Source organism: Vombatus ursinus, unplaced genomic scaffold (genome assembly GCF_900497805.2).
Source record: "Vombatus ursinus unplaced genomic scaffold, bare-nosed wombat genome assembly UNPS02014791.1, whole genome shotgun sequence".
Classification (NCBI taxonomy): domain Eukaryota; kingdom Metazoa; phylum Chordata; class Mammalia; order Diprotodontia; family Vombatidae; genus Vombatus; species Vombatus ursinus.
In genome coordinates, this window is record NW_020954569.1 from 50260452 (window position 1) to 50286585 (window position 26134).

The following is a 26134-nucleotide window of genomic DNA, read 5'->3' on the forward strand; positions in this document are numbered from 1 at the left end:
AAGCTACAGATGGAGAGTGGAATGAGCTGAAAGTCCAAGTTCTGTCCTCTACAGGAATTTGCTTGCCAGGTTCTTGGGATCCAGTCTAGTCAGGGCTTTCTGCTGTCACCACTATAGCTACCAAACAGATCATATTTGGATAGAACCTTCAAAGAGTACTTTCCTCACATTTACATTGCATTTTAATTACTGTTTGGAAAGCTCTTTCTTCATAACTGTTACAGCAAGAATTCTCACATCCATTTTACAGATGAGGATCTGTGCTTTAAGTGACTTACTTGTCATTCAAGCATTCACATGGTGATCAGAAAAAGTGATACAAGGACACTCTCAAGGTTGCTCTTAAGAACTTTGGAATTGATTATGTGACATGGGAGACAATGGCACAAGACCACCCAGCATAGTGTGCCCACATCAGAACAAATTTATAGAATCCACCCCAAATGTTCACATGGACTATTGGTGCCCTGACCTGTACTAAAGCATTCCAAGCTGGTATTGGTCTGATCAGCCACCATCAGACACACTGTAACTTGACTCTAACATAGTGATGTCCTTTTGGTCCTTTTTGAGAACAAAGACAACAACCAAACCATCCACCATCACACAAGAGCTGAGACTTGAACTTTAGTCATTGTCATCATTATCATCATCTTCACCTTCTTTTTTCTTTCTTCTTCTTCTTCTCCTTTTTCTCCTCCTCCTCCTTCTTCTTCTTATGCTGCTGCTTCTTCTGCTGCTTCTGCTGCTTCTTCTTTTGTCTTGGTCATTTCATCTTTTTTTTTTAAATTTCATTTTTAATTTGTGGAATAAAACAAGCAATTCCATAACATAGTATAATAAAAAAGATGATTGCAAATGAAACTGCAAATCTATTATGTCCAATTTGCTATTCCTTTTAAATATATAACAAAGTTATCATGTAAATTTCTTTTTTACCTTTCCCTCCTGTACCTAGAGATGGCTACCATTAGACACAAATAGGTGTGTGTATATGTATACACACACATATGTATATATGTTTGTACATATATATGTATATATGTTGATGTATATGTTTGCATATATGTGTGTATATACATGTGTGTGTATATATATATACACACATATTATAAAATTATTCTATACATTCTATGTATCAGTTCTTTCTCTGGATGCAGATAGCATCTTTCTTCATATATCCTTTATAGTTAATTTGGGTATTTATAATAGTCAAAATGACTTATTTGCTCAGTCATTCTTAAAACAATATTGCTTCAACTGTATACAATGTTCTCTCAGTTCTGCTCATTTTGCTCTTCATTAGAACTTTAGTCTCTTTAATCCAAGTTGGAGGCTGCAGTCATTGTACCACACTACATCTCTATGATTAATTCTGATCTGCCTGTCTTCTAAAGGCTTCCTAGGAGGGGAAATACTATCAAGGTCATTCAAGGCAAGATTCCTGCCCCCTGACCTGGGGATTATTGGCTTTGAGTATTAATATCCTTGTAAATTATCTGTATACTCAATCTATTTAGGCTTTGGTTTATCAAATATCAATAAAAATTACTTTTCTTTAACAGTGGAACATATTATATTACACACACGCACACACATTGATTGATTGATTGATTGATCTATTGATTTTTCTCACCCAAAATTATCAGCATGTAATGTTCTTTCTCTTCTAAGCTGCTTGGAAACCATGGGGAGGGGGGAAAGAAAAAAAAGAAAATTATATGATAACTTTATTATATATTTAAAAGGAATGACAAATGGTATATAATAGACTTGCAGTTTCATGTATAGGCATCTTTTTTTCATTCTACTATGTTATGGCAATCCTAATTTATTTCATAAATTAAAAATAAAATAAATAACATTTAAAAAAAAAAGAAGTAGGAGAAGGGATACATAAGACAGCGTGCTGTAATGGACAAAGACTAGTATGGGAATTGGAGGACCTGGTTCCAGTCCTAACACTATCCTTTATTGTATGATTTGGAACAAGTTGAGGCAACATAATACAGTGGGAAAATCATTGGCTTTGGCGGCACAAGACATGAGTTCAAAGCTCACCTCTGATACTACCTTGGGAAAATCCTATTTTCCCCATTTGTAAGATGAGAGACCTGCTTGGAACTCAGTTTCCTTATTTGTAAGATGAAGGGGTTGGACTGTTTAGCCTCCAAGTTCCCTTGGCTTGGTACTTCTAGCTCTTGGCTCTTGGGAGTTTGAGATGTTGGCAGGATGAACTAGCTGTCCTGGAGGCAGCTGGAAGTGTCAAACTAGAAACTGGGGTGGTCTAATGTGATGCCCATAGAAGTGATAGTTTAAGTCATTAAAATGGTTAAACCCCCCGGAAAGATCATGGACAGAGTGCTGCAGAAGTACTGACATGACAAATGTGTTTATAAAAGCCAGCATGCAAAATGCATCTGTAAAATGCGGCTGCCAAAAGGAAAGAAGACAGCATCAATGCTTTTCTTTTAAAGAAAAAAAACCCACTAATCTGTGATCATTTTCGACATTGCGTGGTCTCACATTAGAAGAAAAATGCTGAGAGAGGAATTGTAGGAATACAGGAATTGCCACATTGGATCTAGTCCATGGTCCATTAAGCCAGGATTCTATTGCCAACAAAGGCCTGGAAGGCCTAGTTGACTTGAAAGGTTAGTTGTTTCCCAACCTTCTTTTAGTGGTTGTTTAGTAAACCTAATTGGAACCCATTTGTGATTCTTCTCTCTACTGCTGCTTAGAGTAATGAGCATCATAAGTTCATTACTTTCTTTGTGAAGTAGAATTTCTTTTATTTGTGCTGAATTTACCATACTCAAGTTTCAGCCTAGTATTTTGTGATTTCATGAACAAATCTCTGTTCTTTCTACCCATTTTATTGGGTATTACCAGTTTTATGGATATCTACTATATCCCTTCTCTTAGTTTTTGCTTTTACATATTGAAGACCCTGATCTTTTTAGTCTGTGCTCATACAGTATACCCCTATCTGTTCTATGTTCTTTTCTGGACTTTATTTTCTTAAAAAAATTTAGGAGGGGCAGTTAGGTGGTGCAGTGGATAGAGCACCAGCTCTGGAGTCAGGAGGATCTGAGTTCAAATCTGACCTCAGACACTTGACACTTAACTAGCTGTGTGGTGCTGGACAAGTCACTTAACCCCGATGGCCTCTCCCCCCACAAAAAAAATTGGGTTAATCACATGATTTCTTTTCCTTGATATAAGGAATTCCGATGTAGAAACCTCTACCATAGATACAGATCAGCATCTGGTCTGGAGACATGGGGAATGACCTGGTACACCATAGGGTCAAGTGACTTGCCAGGGTCATACTGCCAATATGTGTCATAGACAGAATTTGAACCTAGGTCTTTCTTACTCACATGATTCTTTTTTTTGTGGGGGGGCAGGTGGGGTTAAGTGACTTGCCCAGGGTCACACAGCTAGTAAGTGTCAAGTGTTTGGTCTGAGGCCGGATTTGAACTCAGGTCCTCCTGACTTCAGGGCTGGTGCTCTATCCACTGTGCCACCTAGCTGCCCCTCACATGATTCTCATTACCCTAAGAAGTGATGTATGCAAGAATTAGAAATGGATTCCAAAGGAGTTTGACTTGCTTAAATGACAGAGCCCTAAATAGTTACTCAAAGAAGTTGGGAAACGGCTAACCTCTACTCCCTATATCACACTGTCTCTCATAGCTCCATTACACCTTTTTAAAAATTTATTTTATTCTGAACTTAAGAAATAAAACAAGCATTTCCATAACATATAGAAAGGAAAAAAGTGTGATTACTCATGGAACTGCAAATCTATTATGTGCAACTTGCTATTTCTTTTAAATATATATTAAAGTTATGTAACTTTTTTCATTTTTTTTCTTCCTTCCTCCTTCCCCACCCTAGAGATGGCTACTATTAGACACAAATATGTATATATGTGTAAAATCATTCTATACTTGCTTCTATTTATCAGTTCTTTCTCTGGATGCAGATAGCATCTTCCTTCACATGTCCCTTTTGTAGTTAATTTGGGTATTTATAATAGTCAAGATGACTCAGTCACTCAAAGTTGTTCTTAAAACAATATTGCTGTTATTATATACAGCATTCTCTTGGTTCTGCTCATTTTGCTCTTCGTTACTTTGTGCAAGTTTATCCACATTTTTCTAAGATCACTGAGCTCATTATTTCTTATTGCACAGTAGTATTCCAATCACGATCATATACCGCAACTTATTTAGCCAAAGACCGCATGCAGCATTTGGAACTATGCCCAAAAAGCTATTAAACTATGCGTACTTTTTGACTCAGCAATACCACTGCTAGGTGTGTGCCCCAAAGAGATCAACGAAAAAATAAAAGGACTTACATTTGCAAAAACATTTATAACAGCTCTTTTTGTGGTGGCAAAGAATTGGAAATTGAGGGGATGCTCATCAGTTGGGGAATGGTTGAATAAGTTGTCATATATGATTGTGATGATATAGCAACTACTATTACTATAAGAAGTGACAAGAAGGATGATTTCAGAAAAATCTGGGAAGAGTTATATGAACTTATATAAAATGAAGTGAGTAGAACCAGAAGACATTGTACATAGTAACAGCAATATTTTAATAGTGATCAATTGCTAAAGAGTTAGCTGTTCTGATGAATACAATAATCCACTACAGTTTCAGAGGACTTATGATGAAAAATGGTATCCACCCACAGAGAGATAACTGATGAACTCTAAATGCAGATTGAAGCATATTTGTTCACTTTCTTTATTTTTCTTTTATTTTTAAATATGGTTAATATGTTTAGCATCATTTCACATGTATAATGGGGTATTATGTTACTTGGCATCTCAGTAGGTGAGGACAGAGCTATGGGGAGGGAGAGAAATTTGGAACTCAGAATTTAAAGATGAATATTAAAAATTAATAAATATAATTTAAAATTTTTTAAAGTGGCACTATAAGCCTGCATATTCACAAATACAGGTTTTTTTTATGAGTGTGATCATATTTTCTACTTTGTTTTTAATACTCAATATTTTGTTGGCTTTTTTTTTTTACTACACATTTATCCAATGTACTTGGGAAACAATATACAATAACTATTAGATTGTACCCAAGGGTCTCAGAGGCATTTTATCTAAGGCAGCATCTGGACGGTTACTGGAATGCTTGACTTGGATTCAAGGGGGCCTGGAATCAAGCTCCTGCCTCTGGCACATGTTAGCTACTTATGATCATAGACATGAGTGATTTATCCTTCTAAGCCTGTTACCTGATCTGTAAAATGGAGATAATAATACCTGTAGTACCTATGGCTAGCTTAAATGAGATAATATGAATAAAACACTTCACAATCCCTCAAGCACTCTAGAAATATCAGCAATTTTTCCTAGAATTCATTTTGTATATCAGGTAGGTCCTGATTCATGCAAACAAAGAATCCCCTGAAATGGTCACCGGCAGTCTGATGTTCACTGTTCAAAGTTATAATTATGTTAAAAATGGTAAATGGTTCCAGCCCAGTAGAAATATGCAGTGTGAATTCGAATAATGCAACCTCTTCAGGGGATTTGTTATTTGCAGTAATGAGGATCTGGTTGTATGGTTTAGATTTGTAGATTTGTATTTATTCTATGTTCTTCACTCTGAACTTATTTGCCCCTTTTTCTGCCCAGATGACACAGATTCACCACGTCTAGCTATTTTTTTGTCCCCTCAGCTTAGCCATTCACTACCCACTAGAGTTTATTATCATTAACCAGAAACTTAGAAATTTCACTGAATATACTGACCTTCATTTCATTTATACAGGTTAAATAAAACAAGTCATTATTTCTTCCTTAGAAACATTCAGAATTGGACTCATTTATTTTAGGCCTTGTTTCTGGGATCTTTGCATGTGACTCAATTTAAAAAAAAAGGTCTTTGGTATGGAACCCTATTAAAAGCTTTTTGAGAGTTTGAGTAGATTATAACCATCATTTCTCCTTTATGTGCATACTCATTTGCCTTTTCTGTGTGACTTTCAAGTTATAGGTCCAGGGAAAATTGTTTAATAAGAAATTTACATGTAATAAAAATAGAGCAAATCTATTATGCTCACAGAAATAATACCAACTGTGAGGATAATTATTTTAAATATTTGTTTTCCCAGAACATTTTGAAAAATTACTCATTGTGGTTGTCTGGTAAATAGGAAGGTTAAAAATGTCCATTTCTGTTGAAGGAGCAATTACTGTTGCTGAAATTTTCAAATAGCTTATTATAATTTCAGTAAGAAAGCCAACTTTTCAAAATTGTGGTCTGTAATTGTTTCTTCCACCAGCCCACTGCCCACAAACTTCTTTGATTCTTGTAATCTGCCTATTGTCCACTCCGTTCTACTGAAATTGTTCGTTGAGAAGTCATCAGCGACCAAAACCAGTGGTCTTTTCTCAGTTCATATTATTCTTGGCTACTGTGATGCATTTGGTACTATTGTTCACCCACTCATTCTTGAAAGTCTTTCCTCTTTTGTCTATTACTTTGTCCTTTCCTACTTCTCCTCTTATTTCTCTGACCAGTAATTCTTTTGTTTTCTTCAGTGGTTCCTCTTTCTTCACTCTTATGCAACTGTAACTAAATTCAACCATTCCCCAAGATTCTGTCCTTGGTTGTCTTATCTTCCTTCTTTGCATATTTCTCTTTGGCGTTTTCATCCACTCCTACAGCTTCAACTGTACCCATTATGCCAATGATTCTCAAATCTCTATCTCCAACCTAAACCACTTTCCCTACCTCTAGTCCCACATTTTCATCTGCCTACTAAATAGATGCTCTCTCAGTGTTTCAGCTTCATTATCTCTAAAACCCAAACTCTTAATCTTGCCCTCAAAACCAGCTTTTACTTCTGACTTCCTTGTTTCATTTCACTTTAACATAAATTTATCAGATAGATGCCTACTGTGTACAAAGTGGTAGGACTACAGTTCTTCCAGTCACCGAAGCTTAGCATCTCTCCTTTTCTTCCCACATGTAGGTGCCAAATTCTATGTTATTTCACATCTCATGAATCTATCCCTTCCTTTCTATTTCTACTGCCACTACCCTAATTCACACTCTAATCAGATCACATTCAGATTATTGTAATAGCTTCTGAATTACTCTCCCTGCCTTCATTCTTTCAACCTTGTAATTCATTCTAAGGAGTAACCTCCAGAGTAATATTCCAAACTCCACTTTAAGTCATCTTTGCTCTCTGTTCAAAAATCTTTAGTGGTCCCTTATTACCTATTGGACAAAATTCAAACTTCTTAGCTTGGCATTCAGGGGCCTCCATAATTTGGCAACAATAATTAACACTGTTGACTTCCATTTTTTTTTCATCTGTAAAATGAGAGAGTTAGACTAAGTGACCCCATCTATGATTTTTCCAGCTTTATTTCCTGTTGAGCCCTTAAGAATTTTGAATTCCACTCAACCTAGATGATATACCATTCACCAAGCATGTTTTGTATTTTTCACCTCCAAACTTTTACTCATTTTGTTTTCTTGACACTAATAAGAGTTTGAACCTGGTGAACTCCCTACTATCCTTTACTTTATAATGTGTGTAGGGTTGGTGGGGGAGAGGGGGTTTGGAGGAGTTGTGCAAAATATTAAAGTGCCTGTTGTCTATTCAGAAGTAAGGAGAAATCTCTTCTGGACAGTCCAGTCTAGAACTCTGAATGTAATTTCCCATGAAAAATACTGTTTATACATGTCAGTTAGTCTCATAACACTATTAATATAACACTATATTTAAGGCAAATTGGTTAAATAGCGTTTTGTGGGCAAGGCAAGTATAGTATGGTTCCTAGGGTTAAAATTCATTCTGTGTTCCAAACACCTGACTTCCAAATGAACTTTTGAGAGAGAACCATCTTAATGTTGGGGGTCGCTTATATTCTAATGGGATAGATTCTTGACATTCTTAAGGGTTTTGTGTTCTCACTATGTAAACCAGCAAAAGTCTCTAAACCTATAATGATTGTAGTAATCACCTCATAGGCTTGTTGTGAGGATCAAATGAGATAATGTATGTATTTCAATATGCTTCTTATGTTTCTTGCTTCTATAAGCCATAAAACCCAACTCCCCATTCCCTTTCTAACTAGTCAATCAGAGTTTAAAAAAAATTCCCAGCATTCCAGCCACAGGCCACCCACCCTCTACCTCTTCCTCACCTTTCTAAAGTGTAGTCTATAAAGGTTCATTGAGACAAAAAAGTCACCATGGCCTGGTGCACTAAACTGTGAATATTTGAAACCACTAATGACCAACCTCCAGAGGACCAAACCCTGTTTTTAAATGCTACCATGTGCAGTGCATCCCAATTTAAGCCAATTTAGATCCTTTCTAGGCCTCTATTTCAGGGGACAAAGGCGTAACAATATATAATGTCTGAAAGTGGTGGGTTTTAGTAGTGGTATGTTAGTGCAAGGGAAGTGGGGAACCATGGGAACTCTGCAACCCACGGGGCTGATGCACTCATTAATATGTTATTGTCTGTTAGTTTTCAAAAGCACCTGAGGTAGGAAAGGTATTCAAATTATTTTGGAACCTACCTCAAGCAAAATTGAAGTGGAAAAGAAGAGAGACTAAAAGTCCAAGGAAAGAGTGGCAGAAACTTGGAAGGGAGGAGAGGTGATTGTGTTTTCCTCTGCAAAGTTTCTAAAGTAAATCAAGAATTTTGGTCCTTAGACTTGTTTTATGCCAGCCTCCCAGAGGGGCAAATGAATAGATTGGTCAGAGGAAACAGAAAGCTCTGTTGGAGGACTCATTTTAGATTGTTTAAATGTCAGGTCACTAAGGAATCAGTAGCTCCACATCTTTTTGGAAATGTTAGGCTTTGTAAATAAACAGAACCATTAAATAAATAAGGAGTCTCTAAAAAGAAGAAAAGAACAGTCCCAGAGGAAATGAAATCCTCCAAGGTTGCTCTCTCCACACCTGCCCCTCAAAAAACGAGAGAAAAGAAAAATTTAATCAGCTTCAAAGGAAAACTTAATTTTACGGTTTCAACTAGGGGGAAAACTAATTGGGGTGGGGAGAGCAATACGTGTGAGAAAGGGCAAAAGCAAAGTGGTCAGAGTACATAGAGACTCGTGAAATATCTGCTGAGCAAATGAATGAAGAATAAGAAAGAAATAAAACCCACTCAATTTAATTAACTTGACTTTTTTTTTAACTAAGAAGAAGAAGTGAAAAAATGATTTGACTTAGTCCTTAGTGCATCCTGATGACTAACACATTTCATTGGTGGGATTTTTCCTTTTTTGTTTGTTTTGTGCCCTTAATCATTTTTGTCTGTCTATGGATCACTGTGCCCCCTCAGAAGTTGGTGGTCTGCTGCCTATTAATGCCCCTCACTGTACTTAGTTAGTTTAGACACATTCTGAAGCCAGATTTGTACTAGAGGCCATTCTATCATGGTAGATTTTGTCAGAGCTTTCGTTCCATTGGCATCACTTTTAAAAAACCCAGGGTTGCCTCCATGCTACTATGATGGAGTGGGGGAGGAATTTTGTGTTGGTTCTTTTTGGAGGGACAGGATAGGACAGTGTCTAGAAGATATTATTATTATTGCCAAATATACAAGGAAAATGAGGTAACCAGCTGGTCGGTCACATACAGATAATAAGAGAAAGAAGATGGAGAGTTGAATGTTACATTGATATCTTTCTAGAAAGGCTTCTGGTTCTTTGTAAAACTTACATTTCAGTAACATGTAAGCTCCCTGAGAGCAGGGGCTGTTTTGTTTTGACCTTGTACCCCTAGCACATAATAGTGTATCTTTCAGATAGTAAGTAGGCTCCTATAAAAGCTGGATAGACTGAACTGGACTGGATTTTCAATACTTATGAAAAGAAAAATCCCACTGAATGAGAAGATATGAAGAGGTTTCAACTGCACCATTGAGTGAAATACCATACCAATGAAATCAGAGAACCAAAACATACATTTTGTTTGTTTGTTCCATGTTGGTATGACAGGAGATAAAGAACAACAATGCATCCCCAGGGGAGCACATGCAGCTAGGTAGTGCCTGGCACATAGTAGGTGCTTAATGAATATTGATTGATTGATGGTGGTTAGAGCACCAAACTTGGAGTCAAGGAACCCTGGGTTGGAATCCTGCCTCAGACATTTACTGGCCATAAGATAGTGAGGGGAAAAAAAAATCACTTAACCTCACTGTGTCCAAGTTTACTTACTTGTAAATTAAGGGGGCTGGACTTGATGGTCCCTGAAATTCCATCCAAGGTCCTGCTCAATCCTATTCTAGGTCACCAGAAGGAGTCTATTTCTTCCTTCCATGGGTTTTTTCAGTGAATCCAAGTCTCCTTTGCAATTCCCCTTCTTTTCAGAGTAGACAAGCCCTTTTCATTAACCTATAAGATCTTGGTTATCAGATGTAAGACAGACCAGACGCAATGTCTTCTTCTGGAATTTTAATCATAAATCGTGGAGCTCACTAATTAGGTTCAGCACTGCTTTTGAAGAAATGCCATTTTTCATTCAAATGTAAGGCGATGAGATATGACATAATTCTTAAACATGTGTACCACACATGATTAACAGGAAAAAAAATCGTAATTCAGCTCTCCGTCCAAGTGATCCCATCTGTGGTTCCAGCTCTAGAATATCTCCACATGCACGGCAAAGTACAAAGCAGCATGGAAGCCAGTGAATGCAAGAAATCAGACTATAATGTCATTATTATTTATAGTAGAAATATATATGTATTAAAGGCCTACGGTGTATGTATCAATCATGCTGAAAGGCATGGAATGTGCCCCCGACTAGCTTCTATGCTAACGTAGACAAACACATGTAAAAGACGTTTTGCCAAATATCTTATTTTCCTTTAGGATCAGTGATGATGAGAAGAAGAAAGTTTTGGTTCTGAGTTTGGGGAAAAGAAACCTGAGGAATTTTTTGAAGGGGAAATACAGAAAGGTGAATGAATACCAAACAGAAAATCAAAAGATTTAGGCTCTAGTGTAAGCCCTACCACTGACTTTCCTGTGGTTTGGTGACACCACGTAACTTTTCCCTGTATATTATATATGTAGCTTATATATAAACTTTATATTGTTTGTGCATAATGGGCAGGTTGGATCAGATTGCTTCTGAAGTACTGTGGAGGTATAGGAAGTTGTCAGTGATATCAACCTCGATAAGAGGCAATTCTTGGAAAGACTGAAGCTTTGGGGGCTTCACATTAGTCCTGAGTCTTTAGCATTATGTACTAAATCTCAAAGGGACATAAGAGGTCATCTAGTTCAATCCCCTCACTTTATAATGAAGGAAACTGGAGTCCATAGAGATTAAATGATTTCTCCAACGTCACACTAGCAGTAAGCACTAGTGGTGGGATTTGAAGCCACATCTTCTGATTTCAGAGCTGTTGCTCTTTCTACTGTACCATGATTAGATAAAGGGGCTGTGCGTGTGTGTGTGTGTGTGTGAGAGAGAGAGAGACAGAGAGAGAGAGAGAGAGAGATAAGACAAAATTTACCTGATTTTCATTTTTCTTCCTTTCCTTATTCCAGGACACTGAATTTTCAGTAGAAAAGGATTGTCCAGGCCATTAGTCTAAAGATTCACTCACTCACTCATCCATTCATTCAGTAATTATTTATTGAATACCTGCTATATGCAAAGCACTGTACAAATTAGTGAAAGAAATACACTGATAATTAATGCCTTGTTTCAACGCTGACAGTTTCTGTAAGTTAATTTTAAAGATTGTTTGAGATAAAGGAAGGCTACAAATCATAATTATGTGATGGATATATCAGCTATGATTCTATAGCTTAAGGAAAAATTGAATTAAATTGGTCTATTTAATTCATTCTTGAATATGTTCAGATTAAAGGAGAAAAAGTGTTATGTATTCATGCATGTTTGTACATATGTATGTTTGCTTCTTAGCCTTCTGCATGCTAGCCTGGGGTCAGGGAGACCTAAGTTAAAATCCTGTTATTGCAAATAGCAGCACTTAACATAATCAATCAATAAGTATTTATTAAGTTCCTACTATTTGCTAGGTTCTAGGGATGATAGAAAAGCTAAAATGAAGTTGTCTCTGCCCTCAAGGAGCTTATATTACATAGGTGGAAACAACCTAAGTGTATGTATGTACGTAGCAACTAGGTGGCACAGTGGATAGAGCACCAGGCTTAGAATCAGGAAGACCTGAATTCAAATTCGGCCTCAGACACTTACAAGCTTTGTGACCCTGGGCAAGTCACTTAACCCCTATTTGCTTCAGTTCCTCATTTGTAAAATGGGGGAACACTGGAGAAGGAAATGGCAAACCACTCCAGTATCTTTTGTCCATGGGTTCATGTAGATCAGACAAGATTGAATGACTGAAACACAAAATGCATGCATGTGTGTGTATATATATATATATGCGTGTGTGTATGTATGTATGTGTGTGTATATAGGTATGTATAGGCATATACACATGCACACACATGCACACAGGCATATGTACATATGTGATATGTGAGTGCTGCACATGTGTATACACACGTGTATGCATATATGTGTATCTATACATGCCAACTATAAGCACATTAAATACAAGATCATTTAATTTAAGAGAGAAGGCACTGGCAGATGGGAAGGAGGTGGGGATAGGAAAGGTGTCACATAGAAAGTAATACCTGAGCTGAACTTCAAAGGAAACAAGAGTTTCTAAGAAGCGGAGGTGAAAGGAGAGTACAGTCCAGGCATGGGGATAGTTTGTGCAAAATTGTGGAGACAGAGGATAGAGCTTCGCATGGAAGAACAGCAAGAGCATCATTTTGTAATGTATAGTAAGCCTGGAAAGGTAGGTTAGAGCCAGGTTGCAAAGGGCTTTAAATGCCGAACAGAAAGGATTCTGTTTGATCTTAGAGACACAAAGAAAGCCATTGTAGTTTATTGTGCTGGGGAAGAGTATGGTCAGCACTAGGCATATCACTTTGGCAACTTTGAGGAGAGTGGACTGGAGAGAAGAGAGACAAATTAGAAGGTGATTATAGTAGTTCAGGCATGGGAGGATAAGGGATTAAACCAGGGTGGTTGTGGTGTGTGGAGTAAAGGAGACGGATGTGAGAGATGTAATTCAGTCATTTCAGTCATGTCCGACTCTTCATGACCCCATTTGGAGTTCTTCATGACCCCATTTGGGGGTTTTCTTGGCAAAGATACTGGAACAGTTTGCCATTTCCTTCTCTAGGTCATTTTATAAATGGGGAGACTGAGGCAAACTGGTTAAAAGACTTGCCCAGGGTCACACAGCTAGTAAGTGTCTAAGGCTGGATTTGAACTCAAGTCCTTCTGACTCTGGGGCTTGAATTCCATCCACTGCGCCACCTACCTGCCCTGAAGAATCAGTAGGATTTGGCAACTGATTCTATATGTAAGATGAGTAAGAGTAAGAGATTGATTTTCTTTGACTTTTTGCCATTTGTGTTCATGGGTTTTGGGGCCATTTTGTACGGACCAATCTACTCAGTGAATTCCAGGGCCCACCAGCCTACATGTCCTGAGACCATGATGTACACTAATCAATGGCCCCACACAGATGCCAAGGGAAGAGGTATTCTTGAAGAAGGACAGAGGCATCAGCTATTAATATAGTTTCCTTCCTCTCTTTTTATCTGATATCCTCTGCCAGGAAGACGTTGTTGGCTTCTGATAATGATACCCATATGTAACTCATTTCCAAGGGTCTTGGGTTCTGAGCCACATGGATTCTGTGGCAGCTATAAAAAGGTAATATCCTTTTTATAGTGTGGTATATAGGGCAATCCCTGTACCCTGGATCCTGACCAGCAGGCTCAGACTCTCCTCCCGTCCTACCCTATTGCCATAATCCTTTCCCCAGTTCTTGCAGTACTCAAGAAAAGGTTCTTTTGAGGGTGATCAGCAGTTGCAAAAGGCTGTTGTAATCCATAAGCTCCATGCAGCAACTTCAGTAATTGTCATTCTCCCTACCTTCTTGACTCGTGCAAGGTTCTCCTGCTGTCTCCAAAGATGAGACAAGCAGTGTTTACCTGCCTCACTGTCACACTTTTTTCCACAAATTCATAAATGACAGAGTGGGCACGAGAAAATAATCCTGCTTTTCTGTGTGAAATTCTCATCCAAGAAGGAATAGTTGTGACTCACATTCAATTCCTAATGAAATCTAGAGAGGTTGTTTTGAAGCAACAATGATTCTAGGTGAGAAAAGTTACTGTTCGGTATCCTAGAAGATCCTATCAGGGAAAGAAAGGAAGGGGAGAAAGAGAGACAACACAGCCACTGGTCACTGTTCTTCATCTTTACTTGTCTTGCATTGTCCTATATTTATCAGTTTCTGTTGACAGGTTTTTTGTTTGTTTCAGTATTTGGAAGGGGCTTTTGCCCGCCATCTCCGCTCCTAGTCTTCTGCGCTCACTCGTTCCAGAACAGATCATTCTGTGTCCTGTGACTTTAGGAGAGAGAGAGGCTTTTTGTTTTGTTTTTTTCTCCTAAGCAGTAGGACTTGATATTTTCAACTTTGGAAGAATTAAAAGATGAATAAAATGTGTTTTTTTGTAAGTTAAAAAAAGAGTAAGGGGTTGAGGATGACATTTGACTTTACTGTAAGACAAGGAAAGAGCTGTGTATGTATATATGTATGTCTGTATGTCTGTCTATCTGTGTGTATGTATGTATGAATGAAACATCTGCACATATTGGTTGTTGTCCTTCATTTTCAAAGAGGACCAAAATGATATCCTGATTTTGAGGTCAAGCTCTCCTTCCACTTTAGTCTTGGCTTGTAGCCTTTTCAAGGTAAATAATTTACTGTTAGTGTGGTAGCTGACCTTGATGCCATTTTCATCCTCATTGAAGGTGTCAGACAACATTGCTGAAAGCATCATGCTAAAAAGTATGGGAGCAAGCACACAGCCCTGCTTCACTCCACTGGTGACTAGGAAAGGAAGTATCCAGAAGCTATGTTAGCATGCTGTCGTGAAACTGGGTATAATACTGATCAACCAAATTTTTCCATGCTCTTCTGCAAGCCCTCATGACTGGCAGTATAAAATGCCTTGGTCAGATCTACCAACATGGGGTACATACTTCTGTTCTGCTCTTGGAATTTCTCCTGGAATTGTCAGGCAGCAAACACAATATCAACCTTTCCTCAGCCCTTTCTGGAGCCACATTGGCTCTCAGGTAGATGACCATCTTCCAGGTGAAGAATCAGCCTATTAAGGAGGACTCTGGCAAGAATCTTGCCAGCAATGACTTAAGAGACGGATCCCCTGTGATTGTCACAGGACAATCTATTTCCTTTCCCTTTATAGAGATGGACAATGGAGGCATCCTTGAATTTTTGGAGGATAAAATCCTCTTGCCATATAACCTGGAAGATTTCAGTGAGCTTCTGTATGAGCTTTTTGTATAAGCTTTGTAAATCTCAGCTAGAATAGAATCAGCACCAGGCACTTTGTTCCATAAGAGGAGTCTAATGGCTTTCAAAACCTCTTCTTCATTGGAAGTTTGACTAGAAAGAGATTGACTTCAGCTTGAGGTAAATAGTCAGTGACTTCAACATTGGTTGATGAAGGTCTGTTGAAAACACTAAGGAAGTGTTCAGCCCATCTTTCCAGGATCGTGTTCATATCACTAATCAATGTGGCTCCACCAGCACTGAGTAGTTGAGATGTGCCATAGATCTTTGGCTCATAAATAGCCTTCAGGGCATCATAAAAGTGCTTTGGGTTGTTACTATCAGCATAAAACTGAATTTCATCTGCCTTCTTACTGAGCCAAGAATCTTGCATCTCTTTAAGCTTTGTTTGTACTTTACTTGTACTTTTACTGTACTTGTACTTGTACTTTACTTTTGATGGACTTAAATGCTGCCTTCTTAGAGATGGATGAACTATCCTATTGGTAAACCCTGTGGAGTTCTTATTTTTGCACTTAGCAGCTTTTGCATTTCCCCATCTTTTTTGTCAAACCAGACTTGATGTCTGTGAGTGTTCTGACCCAGAGTAAATGCAATGCTGCACACACCAGATCTCTGAAAGCTGCCCACTCCTTCTTTGCTCCACTCTTGCCAGCTGTGTGTTTACTCAGCTCTCCCTCCAAGTTGGCAGTGAACTGTTCCCAATCTAAGAAGTGCTCTAATCTCTTGACATTAAGTCTTCTGGTAGTCTTGCCTTGCTGAAGAATCAATAGTGTTTGGTAATTGAATCATTTGGCTCTCTTGTCAGACAAAGGAGGAGCTGTGCATGTATGTATTTATATATGTGTATATGGAAGATCTGTATATGCGGAATGTCTGTACATATATGTATATGTGGAACACCTGTATGTATGTATGAAACCTCGGCACATGCATGTGTATGTGGAGCATCTGCAAATGTATGTATATGTCCTTCCAAATAATGTAATGTTCTGAAGTTTTTGAAATCTCCATTCTGATCTGTTTCACTCCTCCCTTTCTTTTCTTAACCTTCATTTAGAAACCACAGGAAGACAATATTGTAGTAAGGATTTTTTTTAACTGATTATGTATCTTCTTTGAACTGAATAAATCTGTTCCACATGTTTTTGGAATATGTGAAAAGTGCATTGAAAATGTCAATTCTTCCTCAAATATCACCACTAAAACAGATCATATGTAAGTCTATATAACCAACCCTGACTTTGTTCCTGCTCTCATTCTCTCTCTGCCTGCTTAATATTTCCACTTGGCTATTCCATTGTTATGTCTAAAACCAAACTATCATCTTTCTCCCAAGTTCCCTCGCTGCACATTTTCCTATTTCCATTGATAGTAGGTAACATCATCCCAGGTTCAAAACCTTGATTCGTTCTTATCTCTCTTCCACAAATCATTATTCACCAATTTCTGCCTATTCTGACTTCTCAATAGCCCTTTCATTCATTTCCTTCCTTCTTCTCTCCACTGCCTGGCTCTATTGGCTTTTTTTAAACCTTTCTTGGTATCCCTAGTGCTTAGCACAGTTCCTGGCACACAATTGGCACTTAACAAATGTTTGTTGACTTATTCACTAACCCTGTTCTATGCCCTCATCAACAAATTCTTGAACTGTTTCAATGGCCTCCCAGCTGAGCTTTCTACACTTAGTGTCCCCATGTCCTAACACTTCTTTCATACCCATGACAGATTCATCTTCCTAAATCACAGTTTTCCATGGTCATAGCCCCTTCTAGAAATCTTCAGTGACTCCATACCACCTATGAAATAAAGTCTTAAATGATAAACCTGGTGTTCAGTGCCCTATATTGCCTATTGTCATTCTCCCTCTTTATTTTTATTTCCTACTGTTTTCCACAAATTCTTCCTGCAGTCAAACCAGTATACTCATTATTTATAAAGCATGGCATACCTAATTAATCCCCATCCTATTCCCCCCATCCTTCATCCCATAATGTTCTCCCTACCTTCTGTTTACTTATATAAATTTTACACTTTCTTCAAAACCTAGCTCAAATTCCCCCAATCCCAAGCATCTTTCCTGATTATACCCATCTCACAAGGAGCCATTCCACCACTTAATTCCATGATATTTGTTTCACCCAATTAGGTCTTAGTACCTGGTGACTGATAGCTGTCTTTTCATGTAACTTGCCTCTTTCCTGCCTGCCCCATCTAGACTATGAGCCCTTTGAAGGAAGGGGCCATGTCTAATGCTTCTTTGTATCTCTCAAAGTGCCCAGGACAGAGTAGGTTGCAGATTATGCTTGCCATCATTGCTTGTCGATCATGATTGAAAGGAGCATATGAATGCAATTAGGAGTTTGGACTAGAAGGCCTCTGAGAGCCCTTTCAGCTCTCAATATATGATTCTGCGAACTGGAAAAGTCCATTACAGAATATCAGATTTTTTTGCTGAAACTATAAAGGATAGGGAAAATATTTTTCTATCTAGAAGAGAAGTTGGGGAGAAGTCTTTCTTTCAGAGTTGGATATTATTTGTGGATTTTGTTATTCAATAACAGTAGTAAAAAGACCTTATCTGTCATCTAATTTAACTTCCCTCCAAGGATAGAAATCCTCCCACCCCCAATACATCCAAAGTATTTCCATGCAGAGTATGCTTGAACCCTAACAGTGATTTGAATCCAATTACTTTAAAAAAGTTTTATGCGAACTATGGAGTTTGAATGCAGATTGAAGCATACCATTTGCTGTTTTTTTCTTCTGTTGTGTTTTGTTTCCTCTTTCTGGTGGTTCCTTCTATTGGTTCTAATTCTTACCTACAACATCACTAATGTGAAAATATGTTTAATAGGAATATTTATGTATAGCCTATATCTGATTGCACACTGTCTTGGGGAGGGAGGTGGAAAGGCAGGGGAAGAAAAATTTAAAACTCAAAAGTTTATGGAAGTAATTGTTGATAATTCAAAATAAATTAATTAAAAATTTTAAAAAAAGTTTTATACAACAGTATGCTGGTATATGTTTACCAACTGGCTCTTTGAAAAAATGTATGCGTAACACACTTTTATGTTAAATCTGTATTATTCACATTTTCTTCATCTCTTTCTTAACTCTATAATGATCAACAAAACAATAAATCAAGCCTTGGTTTGTAGCATTTGCCACTTTCCGAGGTGTTAGGGCTCACGTGGAACATTCAACAATGGTTCTGACAAGTTAATTTGAGCTGGCTTCAGCACATCCTTGTTTTTATCCAATTGTTGGACTTCTCCAGCAATTATGAAGTTCTTTCTTTCATTAAACTGAAATTGTCTCCATATATCTTCCACTTGTTGATTGTAGTTGTTCCTTGAGGAACAATCCAGGGCACCATTGATTCTCTCTTCTACACAGCAGCCCTTCAAATATTTGAATGTAACTATCAAGTCTCTCTTTAAACAAATCTACTCCAGGAAAAAGAGCTCCTATTTCCTCAATTATTCTTCATGTGGGAATTTGTTGACAGGAGTGGTATCCTATTCTGGAAGCAACTCCCTCCCTATTTGGTTGAATTTCAAGCTATGGTTCTTTGGTAATTCCTACACACAGTGACAATAAATCACCCAATTCTGTTTTCCCCATAATCTAAGATATGATTAGGTAGTACTTGTGAGCACTGGGGAATTCCATAAACATTGTATGCCTCAGGTTCAGCCAGACATTTGACTAAATCTCTCATGATACTTTGGTGTACAGATGGAAAGCTGTGTGCTAAATAATAGTTCAGTTAGGTGGATTTGCAAATGGTTGGACATTCAGACTCCAAGAGTGCTTATTAATAGGTTGGTGTGAACTTGGAAGGACATCTCTCCTGAGGGGCTTCAGGGCTCTATAATAAAAACTTTGAAGTGCTTTATAAATGTGAGTTATTATTATGTGCTCCATTGATATATGTATTCTACCATGATTTTTTCTTACAGTTGAGAGTAGAGGCTCATCATAGTCACCTTTGTATAGCACAGTGCCTGACATGGTAATGTAGTCACAACAGATGTTCTACAAATATTTGTTGAATCAGTTGTAAAAAAGGAGATAGGATGGAGGCAGGCAAGAAGGCAGACAGGCAGGAAATAGGTAGGTAGGAAGGTGATAAGTAACTGATCTTTCTGTAAATGGCTAGTTCTTGTGGTGAATCAGAAGCTTCTAGCAGTACATGTTTTCCTTCTTTTAAAATACCAAACTTGAGGGTTTGGATGTTATTTATAAACATGTAGTTTACTAATATAATATGAATTAGTTAGATATGGTCCTTAAAAGTGGCAAGTGAATTAATTTTTGGTAAATTGTATTTTAAATTGAACGAGGGCACTCACAATGGTGTAATGGGGCGGGGGGAGGCATAGTTAGAAATAGATGATCTATGTAGCCTGAAGTATTAAATCCTTTTGTTAAAGGAAGGATTATTGGTTAGTATGAATAATCAGCTCCTAATTTTTCTGTTCTGTAAATTTGGATTTGGAAAATATTTTCCCCATTCATTAGCTTATATTTTTAATGTAAAATACAATATTCTATAATTAACCTTGTATGTGGCCTTTTCTTAAAGCAGGGCACACCTGTAAAACAGACACTTAATATTTATATGTGCATTTTCAGAAAGATAAGATGCAGCGCTGTATAGGGAAAAGAATTCTGGAGCCTAAATCAACAAATGTGGCTTTTAGTCCTCACACCCTGACTCCCCTCTGCCTGCCCCCCCCGCCTCAATCTCCATGCACTCACACCCACTCATGCCTGTCATTATTAACCAGTTTTATGATATTGGTAAAAAGTTAAATTGGACTAGATATCTCAACATCCCCTTGGTTGTAAACTCTTATGATTCTATGAATCATGGTACACGATGGTTGTAAGAAGTCAGCCAGCATTACTGTCTGTTTTCCAAAGGTGAGAATATGTACCAGTGAATAATGAACTTGTTCCAGTCCAAGAGTGAGAAGCAGAATGAAAGGCACTAAGTTCAGAAACTCCCCTCCTTCCTCAGTTCTAGGTAGACTGTAATGATAAAGATTCACATGGACAACTAGAGGGGAATGGATTAGGAGCAATGGATTAGGAGCCCTGGGTGTATGCCCTGGCTCTACAACATGTGTCTCCTGTTCTCTCTGGACTGTGACAAATGAAAAATCCGAGAGACAGAGTTTCTGGATAATTAATAATCAATTTATTAATTAGGCTAGCTAATAATCAATAAATTGATGATCCATAGTTTCTCTCAAAAAACCAAAGACCCCCAAAGGAGACACTGAATGTTTTAAATATCTTTCTAAAAGGAGGTGCCCTAGCAAGTGAAAATCAACCCAGATTGGTGGATATTCAATAAGGAGGTGGACTAAAAGTCTTCAGCTCCTCCTGCTGAAAACATGGCTTGATCATGAGACTCAACCACTTCCAGCAGTTTGGACAGGAGAATTCATCTCCATCCAGACCACTCTGGTTGGTCTTCTCCTTCATAATCTGGGTCACCCTAAATTCTAATAGAGAGGTGCAAGGACAGGGCTGTTCTCCATGGGGCCAGAACTCACCTGGACTGGATTCTCTTTATACTCTCTCCTACTCTGGTTGGGTAGGGTCTGGCCCAAGATTGAGGAGCAAGTTCCCCAAGGGTTAAAGGCATCTCATCAATCAGCCATGTCCTTCAGAGACTAATGGACCTTCTATAGGGGCTGGGCCCTGAATGAGAAATAAAAAGCCTGGATCCTAATTAATAATTGGTTATTAATATAAAAGTAAAATAATGACTTCTCTCAGGGCAGATGTCTTCATTTCTCTAAGCCTCCTCTATGAAGTAAAGCAGTTGGATTTAATGACTTCTGAGCTCCATTCCAGCACTGAAATTCTGTGATTCTATGAATTATGGTGTACAAAAAAATGTATAATTTCTAATCAGAGGCCTTTGGAATTTTTGAGCTACCCTTAACCTGGGGCGTCTCCTACTTTCAACATAACATATTTTAACTAAAATGTGCATGTCTGAAAATTTCCATTTGAAGACACTATTTTGGGTGCTATTGCTTTAGGGGACGTGTGATTTAAATTGTGCAATATATGTGAACACAGTAAATCAGAACATAAACAATTATTTCCAATGCTCTCTGCTTTTCTCTTATAGGAGTCAAGCCATGGTCTAATATAATGGAGATCTTGGAAGAGAAAGATGGGGTTGACACTGAACTGCTGGTTTATGCCATGACTTTAGTGAATAAGGTTGGTACACAATTAGAATGAAATTCACCATCTGAATAGGAGCCAAACCAGATAACTCTTCCCACTGTGGTAAGAACACAGGGTCAATAAATCATACTTCATTTCTTCCTTCCTTCATTCAACAAAAATTATGAAGAACCTAAACTTACTAGGTTCCATCCCCTTCTTGTGCTAGGCACTAAAGCATATGCAATGTTTAAATGATGTTATCCCAGCTCTTGTAGGACTTAACAGTTTGGTAGAAGAAGAAAAAAACATAAATCTAGAAAAATGAACTACATATTAGAATAGAATGAGTACATGAAATGGATATGAGATGCTATGAGTTCATGAGAAGAAGAAATCACTTCTAGGTGGTGGGGGAGGGAATGGCTGCAAAGTGCAGGATGCTTTATTTGATCTGGGCCTTGAGGGATGGCTAAGATCTAAGCAGGCAGAGATAGGAATAGGGATGAGTAGGGAAATTCTAGGAAAAACATGGATTAATTCTGCTTGCCTCCTAATAGCCTGAGAGAACACATATAGCGTAATATATAATATAACATGATATAATATGACATAATACATTATAATATGTGATATGCCATGTGATATAATATGATATACGATGATATGATATGGTGTGATAAATTGCCTGTAAGAGGAAGCATGGTACAATGCAGAGGTCAGGAACCAATGCCCTATGGGCCAAATGTCAACACTCTTTTGAATGGCCTGTGAGGTAAGAAGTGTTTTTATATTTTAAAATAAAATTTTATTATATTTTAAGATGTAAACACCATTCTGAACTCTCATGGCATTAGCACATCACTTATTTTCTCAGTGTTCCCATGCAAAAGACTATAAGTAGAAAGAAAATACATACTATCCACAATAATATTGTATATTAATTAACTTGTATTCATTATCATCAACTAATTTGTGTATTACACACATATATACACATATACAAACACCTTGAAATAGTGGCTTAAAAAATTAGTGAAATATGAGGCTAGAAATGTACGTAGTCCATTTATATGAGAGATAACAATTGGACAACCTGAGTGTTGCACTGATTCCCGCCCCCAATTAAAAGGATTGGAGGAAAGTCTCAAGCATGTTGATTGGATCCTCTATGGACGACTTATGGAAAGGCAAAGATAGGAATAACATAGAAGACATCGATGCAATCAGCAGTGTGATTGGGCTCATCAGAGTATCTACTGATTTCCTCTAACATGAAATAATGATTGTAATAATTTTGTAACTGCTTTAAATACCAAGCTCATACTGTTGAAAAGAATTTTTCTTAAAAATGGAAAATTGCAGTTTATCCTTAGAAAATGCTATGAGACCTAAGAAGGACCTTCAGAACATTTTAATTTGCATTGTGTAGTAAATTCTGACTATTTGAAATTGCATATCTATGGTAAAAGAAGAATCTCGTATTCCTCTTTGTACCTCACTGTAATGGCAGCCAGGAATTCTATGCTTCCACTTGGCCTACTCTTCCACATCCTTTATTAAGTTCTTCAGTTATAAATCCAAAGATGCCCTTTGACTGTAATGGCCCCTATCCTGGCCTGGAGCCCAGCTAGGTCTCAGGAGGGGGACAGGTTTTAATCTTAGCCACCTGAGCTCAGTCATACTCCCATCCTGTTACGAATTATCACTGTGGATTCCCTTATTCTTTGTACTAGGCAGCTTTTAAAACCTAGACATAAATGACTTCACCCCCAAAGAGAAGAAAATGGAAACTAATTCAAGAAGAGGGCAAGGAGATATTAGGTCAGATAATGTAAGATTTTATTTTTCTTCACTTCTTTCTATATTCTAGAGCTGAGTTACTGCTATCTTACTCCATTGCAAGCTAAAATGGTTGTTGGTCTCTATTTTAAATTTGACTTTCTGTTCCAAACGATAGCACAGAAAATAATAGAGGCAGTTAGGTAGTATAATGGATAGAGCATAGGACTTGTAGCAAGGAAGAACTGAGTTCAAATCTTGCTTCAGACACTCCCTAGTTTGATGGCCCTGGGCAAGTCACTTAACCTTTCCCTGCCTCAGTTTCCTCATCTGTAAAATGGAAATGAAAACAGTATCTGCCTCACAGGGTTGTTGTGAGGATCAAATGAGTTAAAGTATGTAAAGTGTTTTACAAACCTTAAAGTGCTATGTAAATGCTATCAGTAGTGGTGGTGGTGGTAGTAGTAGTAGTAGTAGTAGCAGCAGTGGTAGTAGTAGTAATGATATACGGCTCCACATAGTTATCTATCCATGAGTCGCACTGCTAGGCTATAATACCTCTCTCTATTTTCTTCTCCTTTGATGGGACCTAACCTCCGTGAAAGGAAATAAGAAAACCCAAAATGGTACTGATGCAGTCCTCATAATACTTTATCATATCAGGTCACAGTGGTAGAGAAATCATGCTTTAAAGGATGACATTCACAAGCATATATGCACATGAAGATATGTCTCCACATGTGCTTGACTCCACCTCACCATTCCAAGCCCCCTTCCCCATTTAGTCTCTTCTTACCCCTCATCTAGATTAGAATAATAACCTCCTGATCTGTCATTCTGCCCCAGTGTCTCACCTGTGCAGTCTATCTATCCTCCATACAATTGCTAAAATAATTTTATTAGTGCATAAGATTGATCACGTTGCTTGCATACTCAAAAATATTTAGTGTGTTCCCTTTGCCTAAAGGGTAAAATGCAAATTATTTATCCTCATACAATAAACCCTCCAAAATCTGCCCCCAGCCTGCTCTTTCAGTCTCATTTGACTAAGATTCCCTTCAGACATTCAGTGTTCAAGTGGAACTGAATTGTTGGTCTGATCTGGTTCTGCCCCCTACTGCCATTGTGTATTTGTGCAGACGATCTTCGTACCTGGAACACACTCCGTTTTCATCTCCTCCTGCTAAAAATCTTTCTCTTCCTTCAAAAGTCATCTTCCCCAAGAAGTCTTCCCTTACACTTAAGCTGAAAAAGACTTCTCTTCCCCACACTTTTATAGCAATTTGTCTGGATGCTCTTAACACCTTGTATTATTTATTTACCTGTGTGTTGTCATACCTATTAGATTGGAAGCTTCTTGAAAACAGGGACTAGGTTCTTTTATTCATTTTTATATTCTTATTATCTAGCATGGTGACTTGCTTATAGACGGTGCTTCATGCCACCTCTGACACTTACTAGCTATGTGATAATTGGTGTCACAACCTCTCTCAGCCCATTTCCTCATCTGAATTATGGGGATGATAATGCAGGGTATCCCAGAAGTCTTGGTGTGGTTTTAAGCTTTCATAACTTAGCACCTTAAATAACTTAAAACCATACTAACTAACACTTTCAGAACACCCTGTATGTGAAGTACCCCCTTCCCAGGGTTGCTGTGAGACTTCAGATGAGATAATTTAGATAAAGGGCTTTACAGATCGTAACATACCATATAAATGTCAGTTATTATTGTTATCATCATTATCATTATTTGTATTATTATTTGTTTCATTGAACAGATTGTTTTTTCCTGCTGCTTTCTATTTGATTTTTCTACGTCAAGTTCTTTTTTTTCCCTCCAAAGTCACTGAGGGGCTACGTGCCATTTTTTTCCTTGTGTGTGTGTGTGTGTGTGTGTGTGTGTGTGTGTGTGTGTGTTTGAAAAAGGGATGGGGGAATTTTCCAGTACTGCACCCCAAGTTGTAAATTGTGTTGTTACCTTTCTCTGTCTCATTGGCAGGAAAGAAAGGCATCAGCACTGTGGCTTTTACGTACAAAGAAGAGGGGGCCAGTGCTGGCTGGAGGGCTGGGAGAAGTGAGGAGGGAATGGGAGAAGAACCCAAGGATCAGTGAGGAGAGGGAGGAGGAAAGGAATAGAGTGAGTAGTGGAGGGCTGTGGAAGGGTCAGGGCAGGTTCTGCCTCTCTCCACCCTGTCTCCTCTGAGAACAGAGTGTTCCCTCTGGGGAAGGAACTCATGCCTTTTCTCTCAGAAGTTTCCAAGTTCTTAAGCCAAGGTCACTGTATTTGCAAGAAGTGGAAAGAGATAGAGGATTCTTTTTGGTACCAGGGGATAAAGACACAATGGAAAGAGGTAGTTTGTGGGGAAGGATACCATCCTGCTTAGCAGAATAAAGTCTTCCATAGGGACTGGCATCTGCCACCTGAAAGTGACAGTGGAAACTTTGGAGGCTGGAAACTTTGAGAGGATAGAAGATCTGAGTTTTATAGCAGAAACCAAGTTCAGGAAAAAGGGACTGGCAGCTGGGAAAATGAGATACGATTAAAATACAAACTTGTAGCACAGTGGTAAATGTGGTGTTTTATGGCATGCAGTATGAAAAGCACCCAAAAGTTTAGATTTTGTGGGAGAGGAAGGGGCAGAAGAATAAGTTTAGGGTAGAATTGACCCCCTAGCCTCTG

General features: G+C 38.1%; 1 protein-coding gene across 1 annotated transcript in view; it reads left to right on the forward strand.

Moving 5' to 3' along the window:
• FHOD3 (formin homology 2 domain containing 3) overlaps positions 1-26134 on the forward strand; it is a 687613-nt gene that overhangs the window by 453503 nt on the left and 207976 nt on the right. Inside the window, exon 8 of the mRNA XM_027869130.1 lies at positions 21629-21723. Within this exon, the coding sequence (XP_027724931.1) occupies positions 21629-21723 (95 nt within the window). The remainder of the gene's footprint in view (positions 1-21628; positions 21724-26134) is intronic.